At 36.1% G+C, this 21,637-nt stretch overlaps 1 protein-coding gene across 1 annotated transcript in view; it reads right to left on the reverse strand.

Moving 5' to 3' along the window:
- Positions 1 to 10,669: 10,669 nt before the first annotated feature.
- The window catches only part of LOC131028263 (ferredoxin-thioredoxin reductase catalytic chain, chloroplastic), a 63,928-nt gene continuing 52,960 nt past the window's right edge, over positions 10,670 to 21,637 (reverse strand). The window contains exons 5-6 of the mRNA XM_057958513.2: positions 19,211 to 19,271; positions 10,670 to 11,049 (exon numbers count right to left, since the gene is read on the reverse strand). Of these exons, the coding sequence (XP_057814496.1) occupies positions 11,005 to 11,049; positions 19,211 to 19,271 (106 nt within the window). The 3' untranslated portion in view covers positions 10,670 to 11,004. The remainder of the gene's footprint in view (positions 11,050 to 19,210; positions 19,272 to 21,637) is intronic.

A 21,637-nucleotide genomic window follows, 5' to 3' on the forward strand; every position in this document is an offset into this window, starting at 1 on the left:
CAAACTCTTGAAATTTTCTCATGATTGCATAGTGCATAATTTTATTCATAGTGGATACTAGCCACTTGCCATTCAAGATAACTTCTCCCTAGACTATTATTGACCTACCCCACCTCATCCACTCTTACCTCAAATCAATATTCTATTTAGACTTTATCAAAAATACAAGACAAATCATATTTCTTCTCTTGTTCCCTCATCTACTCCATCAGCATCTCACATGATCACTCAACCTCCAAATGGATTCTTGTGTTTTGCCCCTCTCACTAAGGCATCAGAGGAAGAAAACCATGTTGGTTGACCTTCCCCTTCTTCTACACCTAATATGGTCACTCAACCTCAATCAATTCCTTCTATTTTCTCCCTTACTCTAAGACAAGTAGTGGAATGAAACCCACATCAAATGATCCTAACCTTCCTTTTGAATCTAGATCATGCACCTAGCATAACTAGTCGGTCTAATTGCACAAGCATCATCATTATGTTGCCACTCATTCCATCCCTAATCCATTCTTCCTACCATCTTCTCGCCTTGTGTTTATTGATCCAACCCCAACTCCCACTTCTAAACCTACAACCTCTCACCTCACCTAAGGAACTTACTAACCCAAGATCTCAATGATTTCAAGTTGTCTTGGCTCATTCTGTCGACCCCCTCTTCTTCCTAAGATTCCTAATTGCACACATCTCATCATTCATTAGATCTACCTAATTCGAGTGTGATATCTAGCACTAACCTCTCTTCCTTGTTCCCCTTCATATGGCTCCACCATTATACATTTCTTAAGATTCAATCCTTCACCTTAGAGAATTGACATACCCATCTAGCTCATAAGCAAAAACCTAAATATTATCTCACTTCACCTTTCTAGTGACCTAAGCCTAACTCAGTTTCACCACCTTTGATCTCCTTTATATCAATTCCCATTAGTGTGGAGGGCCTTCCTCCATCCCAACGTGTTGATGCTCTTTCTCACAATCTATTGACACAGATTCACTCACTCCTTTGGATGATTGCATGTTTGAATCAATAATGGACATGGTAGCATTATCATTGATCTTCACATGATCTTTGATACTCACCCCTATAACGAATTCCATGAAAGATGACGTGCCTCCTCTTTCATAAAATTCATGTTGTTAATTGTTCTATTAATGATATTCTTGTGCATATGCACCACTTAGTGCTCCTACCTCTTCCATCTAGATTAGAAGTAGAATGACTTATTTGACCAAGTACTCCAAGATTACCATCATCTTAAGTGTTATATATTTAGTTACCAATGCTTGAATTTTTTTTCATTTTCTCATACACATTATTAATTGTTTATAAGTTTCCCTTAAAAGACCATTCTACCCTTGTAGGTACATGGATAAGGAGGAATGAATGTTCTGACCCTTTTTTATATGTATCTTGCTCTTATTTATTTACCATCCATCTTTATTCTTGATATTTTGAGGACGATGCAAAGAATTGAAACATTAGCTCTCCTCCATGTTGACCCAAAAAAAAAAATTGTTTGATTTTTGTGTCGTCCTTCATTTCTACTTGTCATTCTATAGGGTTGAGAGATTATGGTAGTTAATTCCCTATCCCATGATTATTATCCTTAATCCTTATCTGCATATACTAACCCTAAGCCTACAAATCCCTGTATGTGCCTTTCTGTGATATTTCTTGTTTATATGTGGCATCCTTAGCCTTTTGATGTCATTCCATGAGCACAATTCTAGATGGTTCATGCTTGCAACATTATCTTTTCTAGCTTTCCTAGAGGTCATTTATTTCTCTTTTGTTACTTTAAGAACATATTATTCTTCATCATCTTGCCCTATTCCTCATTACAATTAATTGCATCCACTTATTTGTGCAATTATTTTAATGGGGTCATCCATTTGCACCTTCATATTTGCATCTACACATATGCACTCACCCACATTGTTGGCATGCTTCCTACAAAACTAGCACTATACGAGTCACCTAGCAACAAATTTTGCTAGCCTATGTGCTTCATATGGCCTACCTTTTACACGCTAGACCTTGAACTATACCCCTAACCCCCTAACAACAATTCATGTTGGAACCATGCCTCTCTTCATTTTTCTCTCTTTTTGTGTTTTTTTTGTATGTTTGTTGATGTTTTCCCTTTTTTGTACATTTTTAGTATACATTAGACTATAAAATTTTCTGATATTTTATTTTGTAATTTATTTTGGTCTAATCTTGCCTCTTGTAGGTTTATGTATTATTTTAACATTGTTTGTCATTCAAGTTTTGGTTCTTTAACATATTTATTTTGTAGGCTCTTAGCCAAGAGGAATAATTACTTCACTTGAAGAATTTTTTGCAACCTCTACAATATCTTTTTGGGTATCCTATGATGATAATTACTTTTAGTATTTTATTTTGTAATTTAATATAGCATATAACCTATTGTCATCATCCCATTAAAATGAGGTCAAAATATATTGTAGAAAATTACATAGCCCTGCAAATTTCACATTACATTTTGAGTACACTTTAGGTATCCCCTAGCACCTTTTTACTCCTTCGGCCCTTGCCTTAGCTTTTTCCATTAATGGTGCCAAGGTCATGTCCTTTCATGGTCTCTGTAAACAAACACAAAAAATTAAAAAAAAAGTGTACTTTTGCTACATTAACCTTGCTATTTCTTAATGTTTGGGCCTTTCAAAAATGGCAACTATCTAGACACTTGCACAACACACAAATGTCCATATGACAAACTATTGTATAGTGATATCTTTTAGTGTTTCATTACCCTATTGCATGTCTAAGTCATTGATAACCACTCTAAATTGAATTGAACACAACTTGGGTCCTTGGACTCTCATAAATTCCCTTTATCCTTTGTTTTTTAATGAATGTCTCAATCAATATTTCAAGAATTTTACATTATTATACAACATGTTGGTACTCTCATACATTACTATATCTCTCTTTGGCATTGTAAATCTTCATGTGAAGTAGCATAGCACTTACCAACATCCTATTGAAGGTCTTTGAAGCACTCTACAATCAGCTTGGTCCTCCTTTGCATATCTACATTTATTGAAGAAATCTTGTTGTAATTTCTTTGTAGATTTCACCTTTGTGTTTTTGTTTGAAGTGGTATACTTTTACCTTCTTTTTTGCTCATTTTCATTATTGTAAATTCCTTGTAGTCTACTTGGCACCATTGGGTTTTCACCATTTTTGTGTACACATACATACACACTAATTTAGCACTCTTTGTAGAATTGAAAATGATATAAATATATTTTGTCACTATTGTTTATTCCTAGAGACATTTAAGTTGAGACCACACAATTCTATTTATTTTCTTAGCTACCAATGAAGAAGCTTGAAAGAGCAAAATAGAGGGTTGACAATTCATGGGAACCTCCTGAACAGCCCCAAAGTTTATTGGAGCTCTTCATCACCTAGGAGTTTGAACTTCTTCTCTTCTTTCTATCATTTTCATTCTATTAGATTTTTTTTCATTTTCAATATCCCATAGAGTTGTTTTGTTGTCCTCGTTTCTTATGTACAACTAGGCATACAATCTACCAATTCTCTATGCTATAATGTTTGTACAAATGATGTGACACATAAACAAAGACCTTCAAATTTAAACTCAGTTCTTTTCTATTAGCCATTTACCAGTTCATTAAATTTCTCTTTGGTTTACAGCAAATCAACATTTTTTCGTATTTAGCACATTGTTTTGGCATAGTGAAAAATACTTTTCCAAGTCTAAAACATTTTAGGATATTTTGATAGCTTTTTTTTTCATTAAGAATAGCAACAAAAACATTCCACTCAAAATTAGATTTATCCTAGATTAATGCAATGAAAAATGTTTGATTTGGAAACAAAGAAACATTTTATGATCAATCATTTTTCCTACACTATAGCTTGATCTTTAGCTTTAATTGTCATCACAACATCAACAACACGCATTTGTAGTATTTTCGCTACTATTTGTGCTTGATCATGTAAAAATAGACTACACTTGTGCCATCAAGTTGACCAGACTCCACATTACTAGTAATTTTAATTCTATTAACAATAACATTTCATGACCTTCAAAATTGATATCATTTTATGGCCTTGAGATACCACTATGAAGTTATTATATTTTTCACTTAATAGATCCCCCCTCATGTCCAAATTATGTATTCATATTTATCATACATGCCTTAATTCCATCATCTCCTTATGTACCATTAAACTTAGAAGGTTGTATTTTTTTGGTGACTTATTAATCAAAGGATCTACCTCTACTTGGTACCATTAAACTTAGAAGGTTGCATTTTTTTGTGACTTATTAATCAAAGGATCTACCTCTACTTGGTGTAACTCCCCTCCCATCTGAGGAAGATTGGCTCATATTATTAATATGTTCAACTTCTTGCTCGCTCTTTTCCAATAAAAGCAATTCAATCATTTTGAGACTTGTTGGTGTGTGTTTTATAATCTACCAAACATTAGAATGAGATACCCAAAGGTATTCTATTCTCTCCTAAAAAATCACCGCTGGCAATTCCAAGGTCTATATGTGCGAACAAGCGACTTTAGTGGGATAGCTACTTGGGTAGTGTATGCTGAAAATCTCAAAGGGGACTTACATTTACAAATGTCTTTCAAGCTTCTGGACTTAGATAAATTTGTCAATTTCAGACTCTCTTTATCTTCTTGGGGATTTTTCAGGATTAAGACTTTCAAAAAGGGGAAAAGGGGATAGGGTTAAGAAAGTTGATCTAAACCTACGAATTCTGGAGACGATATTAATTGGGTGTTCTCGGGAAACCACACTTTGCTTCGCCCCACTAAGGACAACTACAAAAAGTGGGTGCAATCTTCAATGGGTTGTGCTTATGATCGAAGTTTTGGCATACATAGGGGATACGCTCAAACTAACTTTGCACAGTGAAATGGAAATCATCCATTCACCAAAAGTATGAGTGGAGATACACCGTTAATTAATACTTATCAAATCCTTCATTCAACTCTAACAACTTTGAAAGGTAATCTAAATTAACTTCTAATTAATGTGTTGAAGAAATTGAAACCATGCTAATCACTCAAATAACAGAGATTACAAAGCCTTAAGAGAAAGAGCACATGCAATGTATTATTTGAAAAATGACCTTCACGCAACAATATATCAAAAACCTCACACTCTCCAGAAAACAATGAATGACCGAGATCAAACAGTGATCAAGGGCCCAGATTGAAAGCTACAACCCTAATTAGGGTTTCCCAAAACTAACTACCCCCCGACCAATAAGAGAATTACATTTGGGGACACTTGTCCTTCTTGCTAAATATGAACCAAGAATGAAAATAGAAGGTTGTTGCATTGTGAAGTGTGCCCTTCTAGAAGCTTATGGATAAGTCAGGGTCATTGAACTTGGACATGTTGACTCGGAACAATCTGATTGGTTGGGAGATGACGAGGCACCACCTCAGCGTGTTGGATGTCTTTTCTAAATTCTCCAATTTGTGTGAAGAAATCACCTAAGTATGGAAATTCGATTCTTCTTGTCACCATCTGATTTTGATTGGGAGCTTGTTTTTTAATTTCTTCAGAAGATGAAATCCTTCAAGAAGTTGTCCTGATTGCTCCAAGAAGTCTAAAATTCTTCTCATCAAGTCTGAGGACTTTTCTTTCTTGATGCCTTGAGATTCCTTCAAGTGCCTTGAATTCAGAGAAGAATTCCTCTAAGCCTTCGTCATAATAGCTCTTCCCATACTTAGCCAAATTTTGGCCATCTTTATGCTTGGGCGAACCTTGCTTGTGGACTTGTCTTCAATTCTAAATTTGGCCTGAAACTCCATTTGTGTTTTCTGCGATGATCCCGCCTTCAGCTGCCAATTTATGTTGCGCGAGAGGAGGGTAAAAAGCTCTGGATAACTCCTTGCGAGTATACTTTGAAGGTTTGATGGCAAAGTGTGCTCTGATTCTCCACTTCCTCAACACTTTTAGCTTTCAACAAGCTGTGAACACTTAGGAATTTTAGAAACCCTTGAAAACTCATCCTGGTTAGCATGTTTCTCATGAGGGCAGACTTGACTGACTTTGTTTCCCTTCGCAAAATGTTGATGGGCGAACTTTACTTGAAGTGTTTCTTCTTGCACTTGAGGTAGGGCGGACTTGGAGGGATGTGTGCACCATTCCTTATGAGTTGGGCGGACTTTGTCTATTTCATGCACCATATGTTTTACTTCTTGAGCAGACTTGATCTGATTCTTGGCACCACTTCATACACTTAGCCATATTTCCCCATCCTCAAGATAAACTTCACTTGATTCTTTCCTCAATACCTCCATGGCGGACTTTACTAACTGCATGCACCTTACTCATGGCGGACTTTACTGATCTTGAGCTCCATGAAGGTGGACTTTATGATGTTTAGGAACTTTATGCAGGTTAGGCGGACTTTCTTAACTCCAAGAACCAAGGAGGGCGAACTTTGTAATGTTTCAAGAACCAAGGAAGGTGAACTTTGTAATGTTTCAAGAACCAAGGTGAGGGCAAACATCACTGATTTGATGCACCATTCAATGTGTTCTAGGCGGACTTTGTTGAGACTTATGCGCTTTTTACTTGCTTCTTATCTCACCTTAGGGCGGACTTTGGAAGGGTTGATGACACTTTGCCTCAAGGCGGACTTCAAGAGGAACATGATTATGCTTTTGCTTTGGACTCACCCCTAGGGCGGACTTTGAGAAACTTGAGAAACCTTACTTTCATTGCAAGGCGGACCTTATTTGGTCCATGATCATAGGAGGGCGAACTTTTTACTTCCTTGCACCATGGCTATGACCTCCAAACACTTAGAAACTTCCTTCAACTTTGACAAGGCGGACTTTTTGGAGTTGGGCACCCTCACTCATCACCTTGGGCAGACTTTCTTGCCTCCTTGGACCTTAATCATGGGCGGAGTTGCTTGGGCGGACTTTGAGAAGGTTTTGGAAACCTTGGAGGGTAGACTTTATCAGCTTCATGCCACATTGCTTGGGCAGACTTTTTCAAACATGAGCACTTTGGAGGGCAGACTTTTTGGCTCATATTCCAATGTTGTCAAGTGTAGGGCGGACTTTCTGAGTCTCCATCGTGGGGCGTAGTTTTGGAGTTTCTGACATAACATTAGACACCAAACATGATTAGCCAGACTTAGAGAAATATTTGGAAAACTTTAAAATTTGATAACTTCTTCAATTTTAGCCAGATTAACATGACATTTGAAACCCATACTCAGGTAACCCATTCGAAGTACCATGACCCCTAAAATGTCGGAACTTAGCTTTTTGGGTCAAAACTTGAAAATTTTCGATTGCGATTAATGCAAGCCAATGGTACCAATACAAACCCTAGGTCCCCACTCTGAAAAAGCAAAAAGAAGACATCCCTAAAAAAATAGGGAAAACTTTCTAGAAATAGCCATCTCGAGGACCGAGCTAAAAATGCCAAAAACGAAACTTCCTAAAAAATAGGAAAAAGCAAAAAAGAAAACTTTCCAAAAATAGAAAGTTGTCCAAATTTGTTCAAATCAATTGCGTTCATCCTTTAGTGTTTCTGGGCACTTTGATGGTGTCTAGACTCTGTTATCACTTGGCTTGCAAAAACTAACTTTCAATCCTTAAGACTCAAACCGTTCAAAACTTGACAGAACTGAGCAAAACTGAAGCGGAAGGCCACGAGACACTAACAAAAACCCTAGAAAGCAAGAAAAAGGGAGGGTCCCCATTTGCAATGGGGCGATGTGTGAAAAAGGTCACAACAAGACTCGACTTGTGTTCAATTTTTTTTAAAAGCTTATTTTAAAAGTATTTCCAACATGCCATCACCACCAAAGAAAACACCAAGCCTAAAGTGCTCTTTATCATCACCTTGTTCAAAACATCAAGATGTGATATTGCTAAATGCCAACAATGCTAGAAAGTTCACCTTGACAAGGGTAAACTTTGTATGACTAAGGGATTCCCCTCTTGGGGTGTACGGTGGTGCCCATCAAGTAAAGATTAGACCGTCGAAATCAACATCAATCTACTCAACCATTAAAAATGAAGTCACGTGGAAGATCATGGGTTTTAACTTTCATAACAATTTATATAGCCTTAATAAATTTGTAATAGTATGCATACATTTATTTTATCAAATTTTATAAAATAAAATTAGTCATGTCTTAAAACACAAAAAGTGGCAGATCATGAGACACAACTCTCTTGAAAGTATGCCATATACGCAATGCACAAATTATTAAATTTACTATTCCATATCCAATCTCTAATTTAAGGTGAACCCTTAATTTTTTGGTGTGTGGTCCCCCAAATATATCATGGGATTTGATTCATAACACCTCATAAAATATTAATTCTCCATGCTCCTTTGTATCAACAAACCAAAGACTAATAGATTTTCCAAACATAAGCCCAAAATATATATTAAATTTATTGATATAGAACCATAATCGATCATAATAAGCTCTATGTTCATAAATCATTACCAATATTGAGGGTTAAGAAACACCAAAGAGAAGAATATAACTACCCTATGGCATGCGCAATATGCCAAGTCACTAATGGTGTCAAGTTGATGTCATTGACGGTGTTAATTCCAAGCAAGATTTGGCAAGAACCAATGTCTTCTCACTAGGCAAGCAACTAAACAAAAGCTAGCTCATACGCCCAATAATTATTGGGCACAACATAGTGTTAAACAGCCCACAATCAACCACCAACAATCTCCTATCCCTCATTCATTCACTGATCACACCATACCGCCACCCCCTACACACAATCATTGCCACCCCTAGTCACACAAAGTTGATACCCATTGGTGCACATAACTTATAGTACTCAATGCACCATGCGATATGTCATTAGTCTAGGGGCTAAAAACTTCCAAGGGGGCTTTGAAGGCTAGAGTGGATGAAATTTTTGGTGAACAAAATATGGACCCAAACCATGTTTCCCAACAACCAGAAATTAATCAAGTTTGAATAATAATGTAACTAGATATAGGGCTTCATTTACAAACTCTATTTTTCAAGCATAGACAAAATCATGCTTCAAGAGAGCCTCACAAGTCCAATTCTCTTTGAAGCCATGTTTCCCAACAACCAGAAATTAATCAAGTTTGAATAATAATGTAACTAGATATAGGGCTTCATTTACAAACCCTATTTTTCAAGCATAGACAAAATCATGATTCAAGAGAGCCTCACAAGTCCAATTCTCTTTGAACAAAGCTTCAAATATCATAGGAAATAGAAATTTAAAATCATGTGTGAAACTTGTTGAAACTCTCATTAAAAAGCAACCTATAATATAAGAAAAATACAACCCAACACCTAATGAGAGATGATTTCTCCACACTCCCTTGTATTAAAGGCCCAAAACCTAAAGAGTTTTGAAAACCTAAGTTCAACAAGGTTCCAACTTGATCAGTAATAAACTCAATGAGCATAGAAAATGACACCAATATGTAGAGGTGTTGTGATATCAAAAAGGTTAATATCACAATAAAATTGAATAATTGAATATGAATGAAATAGATTATATGATGAGAAACATTGCCTTCATCTATACACCAATTCAGTATGGCATGAGGTTGCCCAACCCATGTAGCTCTAACCACAAATGTAGGCCCATTAACATGTGTAGGCTTTACACACAACCCAATCCTACACCAGTATCAACAACTCAAAGAGGCAAAAATGTCTGCAAACTCAAAAGGGTCCCAAAATGCAAAGCATATGTATTACCCTAAGAAGATGGGTTTTCGACACTCTTTTAACTGTCATGTTTGAATTGAAATGATACTATCACAAATTTAAGTGCTTAGCTTCCACAATGCAAAGCATATGGATTCCAGCCCATGTTCAATAAATCAAAGATACACTTCAAATTATTAAATCGATCCTAATAAACCAAACCCAGTGGTATAGGTGTACATGCTCACTCAAAATAAATAATCTGCACAGGGACATATATGCCAATATCTGTTAACCTGGTTTTATCTATAAAAGACAGATCATAATCAAGATTCTCTAGCATTCATCACTAAGAATGCCAATTCAACTTAGGAGACTGCTCTTTGCTATCTTGAGCCAATCTACTATTGATGATTGACCATAAGGTAGGAAGATTTAAATGCAAATCTGTCAAGTGAAGCTCCCATTGTAAGTGCTTGCAGCATCATACCTTTATCAACTATGTCTAAAATTAAAAATATCAAGCATTGCAATGTCTCATTCAAAATTTTGGATGTTACTTTTCCTTTTTGCAAATTCTAAGGCGCTTAAAGAATGCTCCAATCATAAATGCTTGCAGCATTATACCCTTTAAACTTTGTCAAAATATCAGGCGTTGAAATGTCTCATTCAAAATTATGGATGTTATTTTATCCCTTTTTGCAAATTCCAAGGTACTTAAAGAACAAGTATTCTAGTTAGGAGCAAATAATTGCAGTCAAGCCAAAAATATGTAATTATCCATCGTATTGAGGGCAATTACACGAATGTTTAAAATGCACAAACAGAAAAGAATTCTTGTTTTGCAAAATGGTCATACAATTGCAGAAACATAGAGAAGAAGACCAACAATTAAGCCCTGGAGATAAACTATCCTTCAGAGTACAATAATCAATATGAGAAACAATGACAAATTCGAAAATCACTTAAAAATCTGTAGTAGTTTTCTATATTGACACTTGTACATGTGGGAAGACAAGCCTGCTGAACCGTAGATCTTTAAAATTTGTTGTATCTGGGAGGTGGGAAAATGATCATTATTTCAATTTGCTATCTAAATATAGTTAGTTACAAAGAAAATAACTATTTTCCCAATTGAAGATGAGATGTGATGCTTGATTCAGAGTCTGACAAATAGCCTAAAATTGTAGCTTGACCACATATGTTACGCTTTGAGAATTTTACAAACTTGTTGATAATATATGGTACAATGCCTTCATAAATAAGGAAATATCTGCTAAGTTATAGATTAGAAGTCAATGCCTTAATTTCCTCCGCTGAGATTTCCTGCAACAGGGCAGATTTTTAGAATCAGTCAATTATTCATTTATAAGCAGGTGGAAAAACGCATGAGATGCTGCAGTGCCCACAAACCATAAACTAACTTAAATATTTCATCATGTATAACCATATAAGCTTAAAAAGCAGACTAAAACTGACACAGTTGTAGGATATATTTAGGAGTAGAATCAGAAATCATGAAATGACAAGCAATGTTTGAATCGATCAAGTGCTTATTTAGGCATCTTTACAATGAAATGAATTAGTAATTTCAAATAAGTTATTTGTAATGTAAACTTCTCTATCTTTTTACAAATGCTAACCTGTAGGAGTCAAATAATTTGTAAAGAATTCATATGGACCTCCAAGAAATTGTTCACAGGAATTTCTTCAGTCTCTCCAAATATATCAAAATTCATAGTCTCTCCAAATATATCACAATTCTCTACGTGTGACAACTACAAGATACACTTGTCATATTTTCTGTATTTAATAGCCTCTGCCATAAGAATATGATGATTTTTATGTTATATTCACATAATCCTAGGTTCTGTCAAAGTCAATCAAACTCTGAAGTTGGATTTATAGTACACCAGAGAGTCAAGTGACACTCAAGTGGTAAATGGATGAGAATAGATAACTGAGATTTGAAATTAGCAGAGGGTTGGATCACAAAGCTAGAAGAATTGCCAGAATCAACAAGTCCCAAGGTAAGCATCACTAAACAAGTCCCAGAGGCATAGATCCAGTTCCTGGCAAGTCTGGTCAGACTCATGGGACTCACTGAGTCTTGAACCTTGGACTCCGCCATCCAAACAGCCCAAAAAATTAGACAAAAAAGCAAAGAAAAAAGCTAAAACCTAAAAAGGGTTATACATCACTTTTGATTTCTAAATGCTATTCATTTCATTTGCAATCACAAACAAGGAGAAAAGAAGATTATTTGAAGCTAAAATACAGTCCATTGATGCAAAAACCAGCAAACATGATAAGAGCCTAATTACTGCTTGAAAGGGTTTGGAGTCTGGACACTTGAAGCTTGGTTAAAAGCTATAAAATTATGAAAACTGGCATGCACCATGAAGATCTATGGTGTCTCAAAGGCCTTAATTTGAGCTTGGTGGCAGGGGCTCTGCCCCTGAACCCCATCCTGTGAGTGCACCAAGGGTTCTGCACCTAGACCCCGTAAGAGGTGTTGCCCCTAAACCCACTGGGAGTACTGCACATTAACCTGTTCGGGACTGCCATCCAAAAAACCAAAATCTAGTTTTAAAAAGAAAAAAAGAAAAATCATTTTGGGCCATGCACGGGGGAAAATGTAATGTCCCTTTTCTGTATCACTTAATATTTTGCCCTAAATTCACAAATCCAAATGAGACATAGTGATAGAATGTAATATATTTAGAGACAAAATTCTCACCCAAGAATAAAACAGGTAAGTCTGTTTTGAAATCCTGCAACCAAGTTAGATAATAATGTAGGTATAATTCATGAGATAGATCCATTTCTAGAGTTAAGGAAAAAATATATTTACTAGTATAGATATCTTAAATACATTTATCTAAAGAAATGCCAAGAGATATCAATTGGAACTATTTTATTTGCCTTAAAATTATCATATTTCACTTTAAATTATATTTACTAAATACAAAAATATTTAAATATTGTTTCTACATTGTTTATTTTTTCCTGGTACAATTTTTTTTTCGATAATTGACATCTAGTTTTTTATATTTAAATTTTAAACCTCTTATCATTGTTCAAAAAATCATAGTGTTCCACGAGCGTTGGGGACGGGGGGATGCGGGGACGGGTTTCCGGGACGGGGGGACCAAAGGCCTAAGTTTGGGGATGGTGGGGGGATGGCGGCGGGGGGGTGGCAGGGTGGTGGTGCTGATATAGTTATACATATACATATAGTACTTGAAAAACTAGTTTTGAAAAGATGTATGACGGTATAATAGTATAAGAATTACATTTCAAATAAAACTATGGGAAATTTAAAATACTAAATCTAAATACCAATATTTCTTCAATGCTAATTATGTTGTTATATGGAGCCTAATCAGACTCGGAGGTTAAATTTTCCCTACTTCTATCAATGTCGTTTCCTCCTATATTTTTCGACGGGGGTTTTGGGGGCAGTGCCCCCAAGTTGGGGTCAAGGGGCATTTTATAAAGGCGTCGGGTGTTATTTTTCTATTGGCCCACATCCAATTAGGGTTACCCCTTAACCCCCAAAAAAGTCAATTTTCTAAAAAAATTTAAAATTTTAATTTTAAACATTGCATATACGTGGGGGCGATGGGAGACGTCTGGGTGTCTCCCTGTCCCTCAAGAGACGTCTGCACGTCTCTCGAAGGACGGGGAGATGCCCAGACATCTCCCAAGGAGACATGGAGACGTCTCCACGTCTCCTTGGGAGACACGGAGACGTGGAGACGTCTCCCCATCTCTAGCGGCGCTTGGGTGGCGGTGGTGGGACGGCGGTGGACGTCGCGTCCCCGTCCCCCTATCCCGGAGACCTCCCCGTCTCCGAGACGTGGCCAAAAAGGGGGGGGACGCGTCCCCGTGGAACACTGAAAAATCATCAAAAATAAAAAATTTAAAATATATTTTTTTAAAAGAATATTATAATTATGAAATGGTAGATTCTTTTTAAAAATCTTTGTTTTTATTTTATATTTATATATCTATCTAAAACTTATAATTTTGATGAGGGTGTTTTGTTTTATATGATGTTTATTTTAAAAATATTAAGTTTATAATTAATATTAATATTTTGACATGTGAATGGTTGTCAAATTTAAGCTAAAAGATAAAAGTTAACATTAACACACTCACGCCATTTCACTCCACCCCTTGCTGCCATTGTAGAATGCCTCTGGGCATTATAACAAATAACAAATCTAAAAAATTATGTGGGGGATTCAACCATAATGAGGATTGAGATGGGAGCAACATGATTAGGTGCCCTAAATATCCCCTACCCTAAGCCCAAGAGCAGAAACTCTATCCTTCTTGGCCAAATGTGGCCCTTAACCATGTTCATGAGGTTGTGTACCTAGTGGAGCTTATATGATGTTCCCCTCTACCATGTCATGCTTCTCTCCTCTTATGATTGAGGATCCCTTATAGCTCACCTCGACAATTGACCAATATAGGGTTCGTATGGGAAACTGCAATATGGTGCCCTTAACTGGACCCTAGGCCCAAGATTAGAATCTTTGTCCCCCTTGGCCTCATGTGGCACCATTCTCATGAGGTGGTGTACCTAGTGAGGCTTGTATGCTATTCCCCCTCCTTGCACTCCCTTTCCTACCATAGCATGATCGATTATTGTGAGTAGAGAATCATATGACATATACTATTAAATGCATAGATATATGTATATTGCATATGGTAATCCATGCATCCATTAGATATATGCATTCCCATCCACATACAACTATTATTAATACATATATATTTAATAATTATCTCTGCATACCACAAGAAATAGATATCTTACTACTCAGATCTGGTCTGCTGCATATGAATATCTCTGCTTGATTTATATGGTTTTTTTCTGTCATCATCGCTTGGATGGATTGCTTGGTCCTTTCCCTCAAATGAGGACCCACCTTATATATCTTTTAAGTGAGACAGATGGACACATACATTTGCAAAGATCACCACCTTGCCAAAGGAGGTGTCTCTTCCAATGACTGCTGCCTTTCCTTAACTCATGACCCCTTGAGACCTTTCATCTAATAGCTGTAGTTGAAGAACTTGTTTCACATTAAGAGGGTGTTATTAATATCTGATTGCTGCTATATTTCATTGTCTGGTAACTCAGATCTTTATTGCCTAATAACTCACTCTGATCTCTTTCTGCTGCTTCTTTCCTAACCCCCAATCTGTTCTTCACACGCTCAAAATTATTCCTATGATTTCCCCCCATTTTGTCCACCCAAGGACTTCTATTTATACAACTCACCTGCACCTCCTCACCTAACAGTAATGCCTCCTCAACGAGGTCATCCAGCAGCGAATAAATTACACTTTTACTGTTTAAATTCCCTTTTCACAAGGTGGGCACCAATGCAAGGAGAGGTCGGCCCTAGAAATATCATAATTTCATCTAATTTAACAACACCACCCAGGTCAGCTGCCTAGCATTTGACATATTTTATTTATATCTCATTTTTGGGTCGGCCCTTTTATTCAATTGCCTAGGGTTTGCTATTTAGAGCTGTGATTTTCCAAATACAATCTCAGGTTGGGGACATGACAGAAAAGCAATGTTTTTTATTCTCTCGATTTTTTCCCAATTATTTGAATTACATTTTTACTTTCCCCTTGCCAAGTCAATCCCACTCCCAAATAATGATATTATGGCTGTAGCAGCATTGAAGACTTGTCTAAGATAGAATTGTAGGACCCCACATAAAGATAGTGAAGCTGGTCTCAGTGATACAAGCTCCTCTATACCACAGTTCATAAGTCGATGTTGTGATTTTTGTTTTAGATGCCATGCAAATCATGATCCATGAGCTTTGTACAGCTAAAAGCCTAAAATACTTGAGAAGTTTATATATTTATAAATGTTGTTTTCTTCGATTCAAATTTTGTTTTTGTACGCATTTGATCAATATATACTTGTGTCTGTGATCAAAGTAGCTTCTAATTTATAGGGTTATTATGTTTTTAAAGTTGATATATTTAAGGGCAAATACTAAAAGCTTTAAATCCTTAAAAAATATCAATATTTCATGCTTATTCAATTTGCCAAATCTTTGCAAAGCCTGAGTACTGATTCCGAGGTCAAGACTGAGTCAAAAATCAGGCTACCGAGTCTGAGCCAAGTTCGAGACTTGTAACTATTGTTCTGCATGTTCATTAATATACAATAAACTAATCAGTTTAACTTTCAACAAGAGCTCTCTTCTTCTTTTTTTGCATATTGATAGCCCTTCAGAGTATTTCATAGTTTTCAAAACCATGTCTATTGCCTGTCAAGTTTTTTATGAGTATCATATTAATTCTAGAGTTTTCAATACTTAATAATTAAGTTACTGATTTAAAAACATTATAACAAAAATATGTTTAAAATTATAATTTAAATATTATTTATCTATTATAATAAATTCAAAAAAATCGGTTCACCCCACAGCATGACGGTATGTCACGAGCCCTGGAACAGGGAGGTCATATGTTCGACCCGCTTTCCTTGCAGGCTGTTTGGTGGCGGCGTGTTTCCCGTGATACTTGAATTCAAATTGGTTGGTGTTAATGCCACGATACTGCTCGGTGGACGATTGGCGGACAGACTTAGGTGGGTATGCTGGGCTACCCACGTAGGAGCACACGGGTACAGTTTGACAATGCAAACCGATAGGACAAAGAAAAAAAAAGACTAATGCAGACCGCCACAGATAAAGGAGTAAAGCGCTGACAAAAAGACCTCGAGGTGTTAAGGCCTCGGTCAGAACTGGCAAAGGATATGTAGCGGGTGGACGGCAATCGAGATAAGATGGGTGGCAAGCTCGATGCAGTGGAGAGATAAGGGTGGTGCATGAGCAGGGAGATATAAGGAGAATGGAGGGATAAGGCGCATTAAGAGATAAGGGTGTTTGGAGTGATAAGGACAAATAGATGGAGGGATAAGAAGAGATAGATGTAGAGTTGAAAATTGGAGGTGTTAATTCCTCGTAATCAAAAATGTGTTCGGGGATGGGGTCCCCCTCTGTGACCCCACAGGTTATAAGCTCCAATCAAAAGCCCTTACTGATCAAAAATAAATAAATAAATTCAAAAAAAATATAATAAAAAATGTTTAAAATTTTAATTTAAATATTATTTATATATTATAATAAATTCAAAACATTATAATAATGTTATAAATTTTAATTTAAATATTATTCATATAAAAATAATAAATATATTATACTTAAAAATCTAATTCTAATATATTGAATAAAAATCAAATCATAAATGTTTAAAAATAAAATATTAAGATATTAAATTTAATTTAAAAAACTGAAAACGCGATCAAGGGCAATTGAGTCCCTATTCCTCCAAAAAAAAACGTCACTAAAATCTGGCAGGAGGTGAAATTTCGTCAGCAAATGAAGTCTGTGGTTTTGTCTGCCAGCTGTGCCAGATGTGGTGCCCAGGCTGGACCCGATACAGATCCAGGTACAAACCCGGATCATACCTGAATCCGAATTGGACCCGTCTCCAATTCTGCACCTCAGAAAGCGTACCCAATATATTAGCTTAATAAATATGCTTTAAGGCTTTTGAGTACAGTTATCAAATGACTAAATATGATCTTGAATCTTCTGTATGTTAAAATTCTTGTTCCAAGTTTAAATATGATTCAAAAACTGAAAATTCCGAGAAAAAAGCATAATCATTTTTGAACCAATTGTTTACTTCAAATAATACCAACCAATAGTTTTTTAACCAATTGTTCAGTTACATTAGTACCAACCAATAGTTCATCTTTCTTGTTGCGTTGGTATAGCTTTGGTGGCATGTATTGGGTGCACTAGTAATTGTTCAATTTCCAATGCATGATGGTGTGTATCATGCACTCTAGTATATATCCAACTGAAGTTGCATTTAAGAACCAAACATAGCAACACTGACCCAATTGTTCAGTTACATTAATACCAACCAATAGTTCATCTTTCTTGTTGCGTTGGTATAGTTTTGGTGGCATGTATTGGGTGCACTAGTGATTGTTCAATTTCAAATGCATAATGGTGTGTATCATGCACTCTAGTATATATCCAACTGAAGTTGCATTTAAGAACCAAACATAGCATCACTGACCGAGGAGGACCAACAAGTGTAGGAGTTGGTGCTAAGTATGCCTTGTCCTAGAGCCTTTTTGACCTTGCACCAACCTAGTGTATGCCACTTAGGCGAACTGCTGAATAGAGATGTATGTATGAAGAGTGCCAATCTGAATGTAGGATGTAGCCATTTTGCATATATTCAATGTACAGCTGATTGCATTGGCACCAATCTGTATGGATTTTACTGGTGCTTGACTTTGGATCTCATAAAGTTGACATCAAGTATGTGATACATTGGAAAACCTTTAACTGTATACTGGTACAGAAATCCATTTTGGACCAATCTGTGGCAACTACTCTAAGTAGCATCAATCTAGAGATAACCAACTCAAGTGGAGCCATTTTGGGAGATACATTTGTTCGGGTTAACAACTAAGGTGTTGCCAATCCAAGGTGAGCTAATCATAATGGTGCTAGTCTAGGGGACTAACTGGCATAGCATTGATCTAGGATGAGCCAATCACAGTGGTTCTGATCTAGGGAGATCTGTCCAAAGGTTGGAGACATACAAAGATACAAAGCCTTGCACTAGATTCTATCAATATCAAGTGAGTTTTAGAGGCACCATAGAACATCTATTAAAAATCTCATGGATCAATTTGTCAAGTTTATAATTTGGAAATTGCACAAGGATATAGCAGGAAGATCCATTTTGTCTCCAATGCTGAAGTTTATTCCACTGCTTCATATGATGATGCTACTAATATTGGTGCTTCTGATCATGGCACTTCAGCTGCTGGAGTTTCTTTTGTTGCTTCTTACGATGCATACTTCCATGATCGTGCTTTGGTTAGCATTAAAAAGTACTCTCTTGAAATTGATAAGCTTGACAAGCATACAAATGCAATTAATAATTAATGGATTTGTCAATAGTCTTGAACTTGCCCAAAAAATAATCATATGGATATACTGATTCAGTTATTGTACCAATTAACAGTATTAGATATTCAACACAGACCAAACATGGAGGGATATAAGAGTCCCTCATTAGATTAAACCATTTGTGAACACAATAATATAGCCTAGTGTCAGCCTCAACTAAGACTAGAATGGATGCATGCACAAGGAGATGCCAGCTCAGAAAAGGACATACAAGAATGTCAATATGAAAAGACAACAACCAAAATATGCTGATTGGACAAGGAAACAAACTTGAAACAAGCATTGAAAAGAAACGAATGAGAATGCATGACGGTAATTAGTTTTTAAACTTAACTCACAATCGATATACAAATTATTTATGGCCTAAGTAATATGCCCTGCACAGGATAATTACCTTCGCAGAATAGAAAAAAGAATATCTGAAAGAAAAAATTTACCTGGTCTTTTCCAGAAAAATCATTTTCAGGTGTGAGAAAAAGCATGCAGTGGCACTCCTTCCTGCCAACGAAACAACTTTTATAAAGGTGAAAGGATAGAGATGAACATAATAAAGTACTATTTTCCAAAGCAAGAAAAATAATTTATAGAAAACTAATTCAGACAATTCTGTAATTTACCTAAATGAAATTTTTTGTTGAAAAAAGGAAAACTAAAAGTCACAGTACAACACTAGTTTGATGAATTTCTTCAACATTCATCTGAGTCTTCTTCTCCATCTAAATACAAACATGGTATACACTATCCCACTTCCATGACAATGCCACCTCTAGAGCCTTGTGATAAGCAAGAAATTATATTCTCTTGTTAAATAGATCTTGTGTAACACATCTATTACAATATTGAAACTAACCCAAAATACAACACGGAAACATGAAATTTAATAAAGGAAATTTCTGAACTCTCATTGCCGATGTGTCAGTAGTCAGTACATATCAAACATGGTGACATTTCTAGTTTTTAATTTTAAATTTGCAACTTGGCAGTAGTTTTCCTGGTTAGCCCCATGCAGTAAATCACCATTGTTTAGCAAGTTCCTTTTGCACCCATATTAACAAAATAAAATTTATAGATAACAGTTGCTTACATAAAGACTCCACTATCAAGGAGATACAGCTGAATCTATAAAACTAAACACATAAAATCTGGGACTTGAACTAACAACTGGTATAATAAGCTTTAAAAGAGGCAGTCAAATTTGAAGCTGTTGGGTATTGTGTCTCCCTTTGTGGCTGCTCTTATACTTCTTATGAGTATTTCTTTAAAGTAGACTAATATTATTATATTGGACGTGAAATTTGCTTTAAATACTTTTGGATTTTTGTTGAAAATCAAGCTGTGTTGGCTCCAATTTCAAAGGTAATATACTGAAAGCTTATAATGGTTTGGATATCCATGGAACGTTCCCCAGTTTTTTCCTTAGAGCTGAAAGGGAAGGCATGTAGTGGAAGTAGGTAAGAATAATGATACTATGAATTGACTGCTGATTGAACTCCTTAGCATATTTGTATATGCACTTTGTTCAGGAATGTGGAGGGTGACAGGTATGTTGATTCTATCCTTAGAGCTAAAGGGCAAACATGTAGTGAAGGTAGGTAAGCAGTCATATTATTAACTGATTGCTGATTGTTCTCCTTAGCATGTTTGTACAAACACTTTGTTCAGGAAAGTGGGGGGTGACAGGTATGTTGGTTTTATCCTTAGACCTAAAGGGCCAAGAGTGTAGTTAAGGTAGGTAAGCACAGTGATATTATAAATATAAATTGATGATTGGCAATTGTTCTCCTTCGTATTTTTCAATAAACAGGCTATGCCACAAATCCCATCATAGAAATCACACAGTTCATGATGTCATGTGTCATGTATATGCATTTCCAAGACCTTTCTATTTGGAGTCGTACTGCATGAATTATTTTCAACACCATTCTAATAGAAATTGAAATTGGACTTCATAGTTACAAGAGTTGATAACACCAATTTGTACTCTTGAAAATATTCTTCAGCATCTTTTGGTCACCAGATCAATTTCAATTCCTTTTCTTGTCCCCAGAATAGTCGGATACACCCACACTCCCTCCCCAAGCGCATGTACCACCATATTTGATACAGATATACATACGACATGGTGTGGATGCTTGTCAGATACTGTACCCATGTGTCTCCAAAAAACATTGATTTTCCAACCTGTTGATGTGTGTTTTATGCACATAACATTTCAGAATAAAATACCAAAGTGATTTACCCTCTCTTGAACAAAATCACCTCAGATGCCAAGGGTAAGATCAACTAAAATGATTCCAAGGTTTCTACATGTCAAGTCTTGACAAGTGGGTAACTCAATGGTCGATGTGAATTGTTGTGTTCACTTAGGGACTTACACAAATGTTAGGATTATCTTCTTTGATCATGAAATATGCGGAATAGGCATGCTGACAACTTAAAATTTAGCAATGTAGTTCCGGACTTAATTCTTACTAAAAAAATGGGCAAAAGGAATAGGGTTCGAGAAATCTATTCTAGGCCTAGGAATGTAGGAAATGATGAACAAATTTAGTGGAATCAAACTAGGCAAGGTCTCACAAACAGGTATTGACATGGGCTTAATGCAATCGTCTAAGGTATACTCAAGGGTTTTCAGACTATCACCATCAAATGTTGACACCATCCAAGTTGATGCTTGTCAAGGGACGCGTAATAGTTGAAGTTAAGCTTACTCAAATTTCTAGTCGACCACACAAGGCACACTCACCAGTGGCAAGAGGCTAGTGGTATGGATTAAGGATTCCACACAAATATATTCAACAAATCTTTCACTCAATCTAATTAACATGAAAATAAATTCTAATCTAACTTGGAGGAATTGAGAA

This window comes from Cryptomeria japonica, chromosome 1 (assembly GCF_030272615.1).
Source record: "Cryptomeria japonica chromosome 1, Sugi_1.0, whole genome shotgun sequence".
Lineage (NCBI taxonomy): Eukaryota > Viridiplantae > Streptophyta > Pinopsida > Cupressales > Cupressaceae > Cryptomeria > Cryptomeria japonica.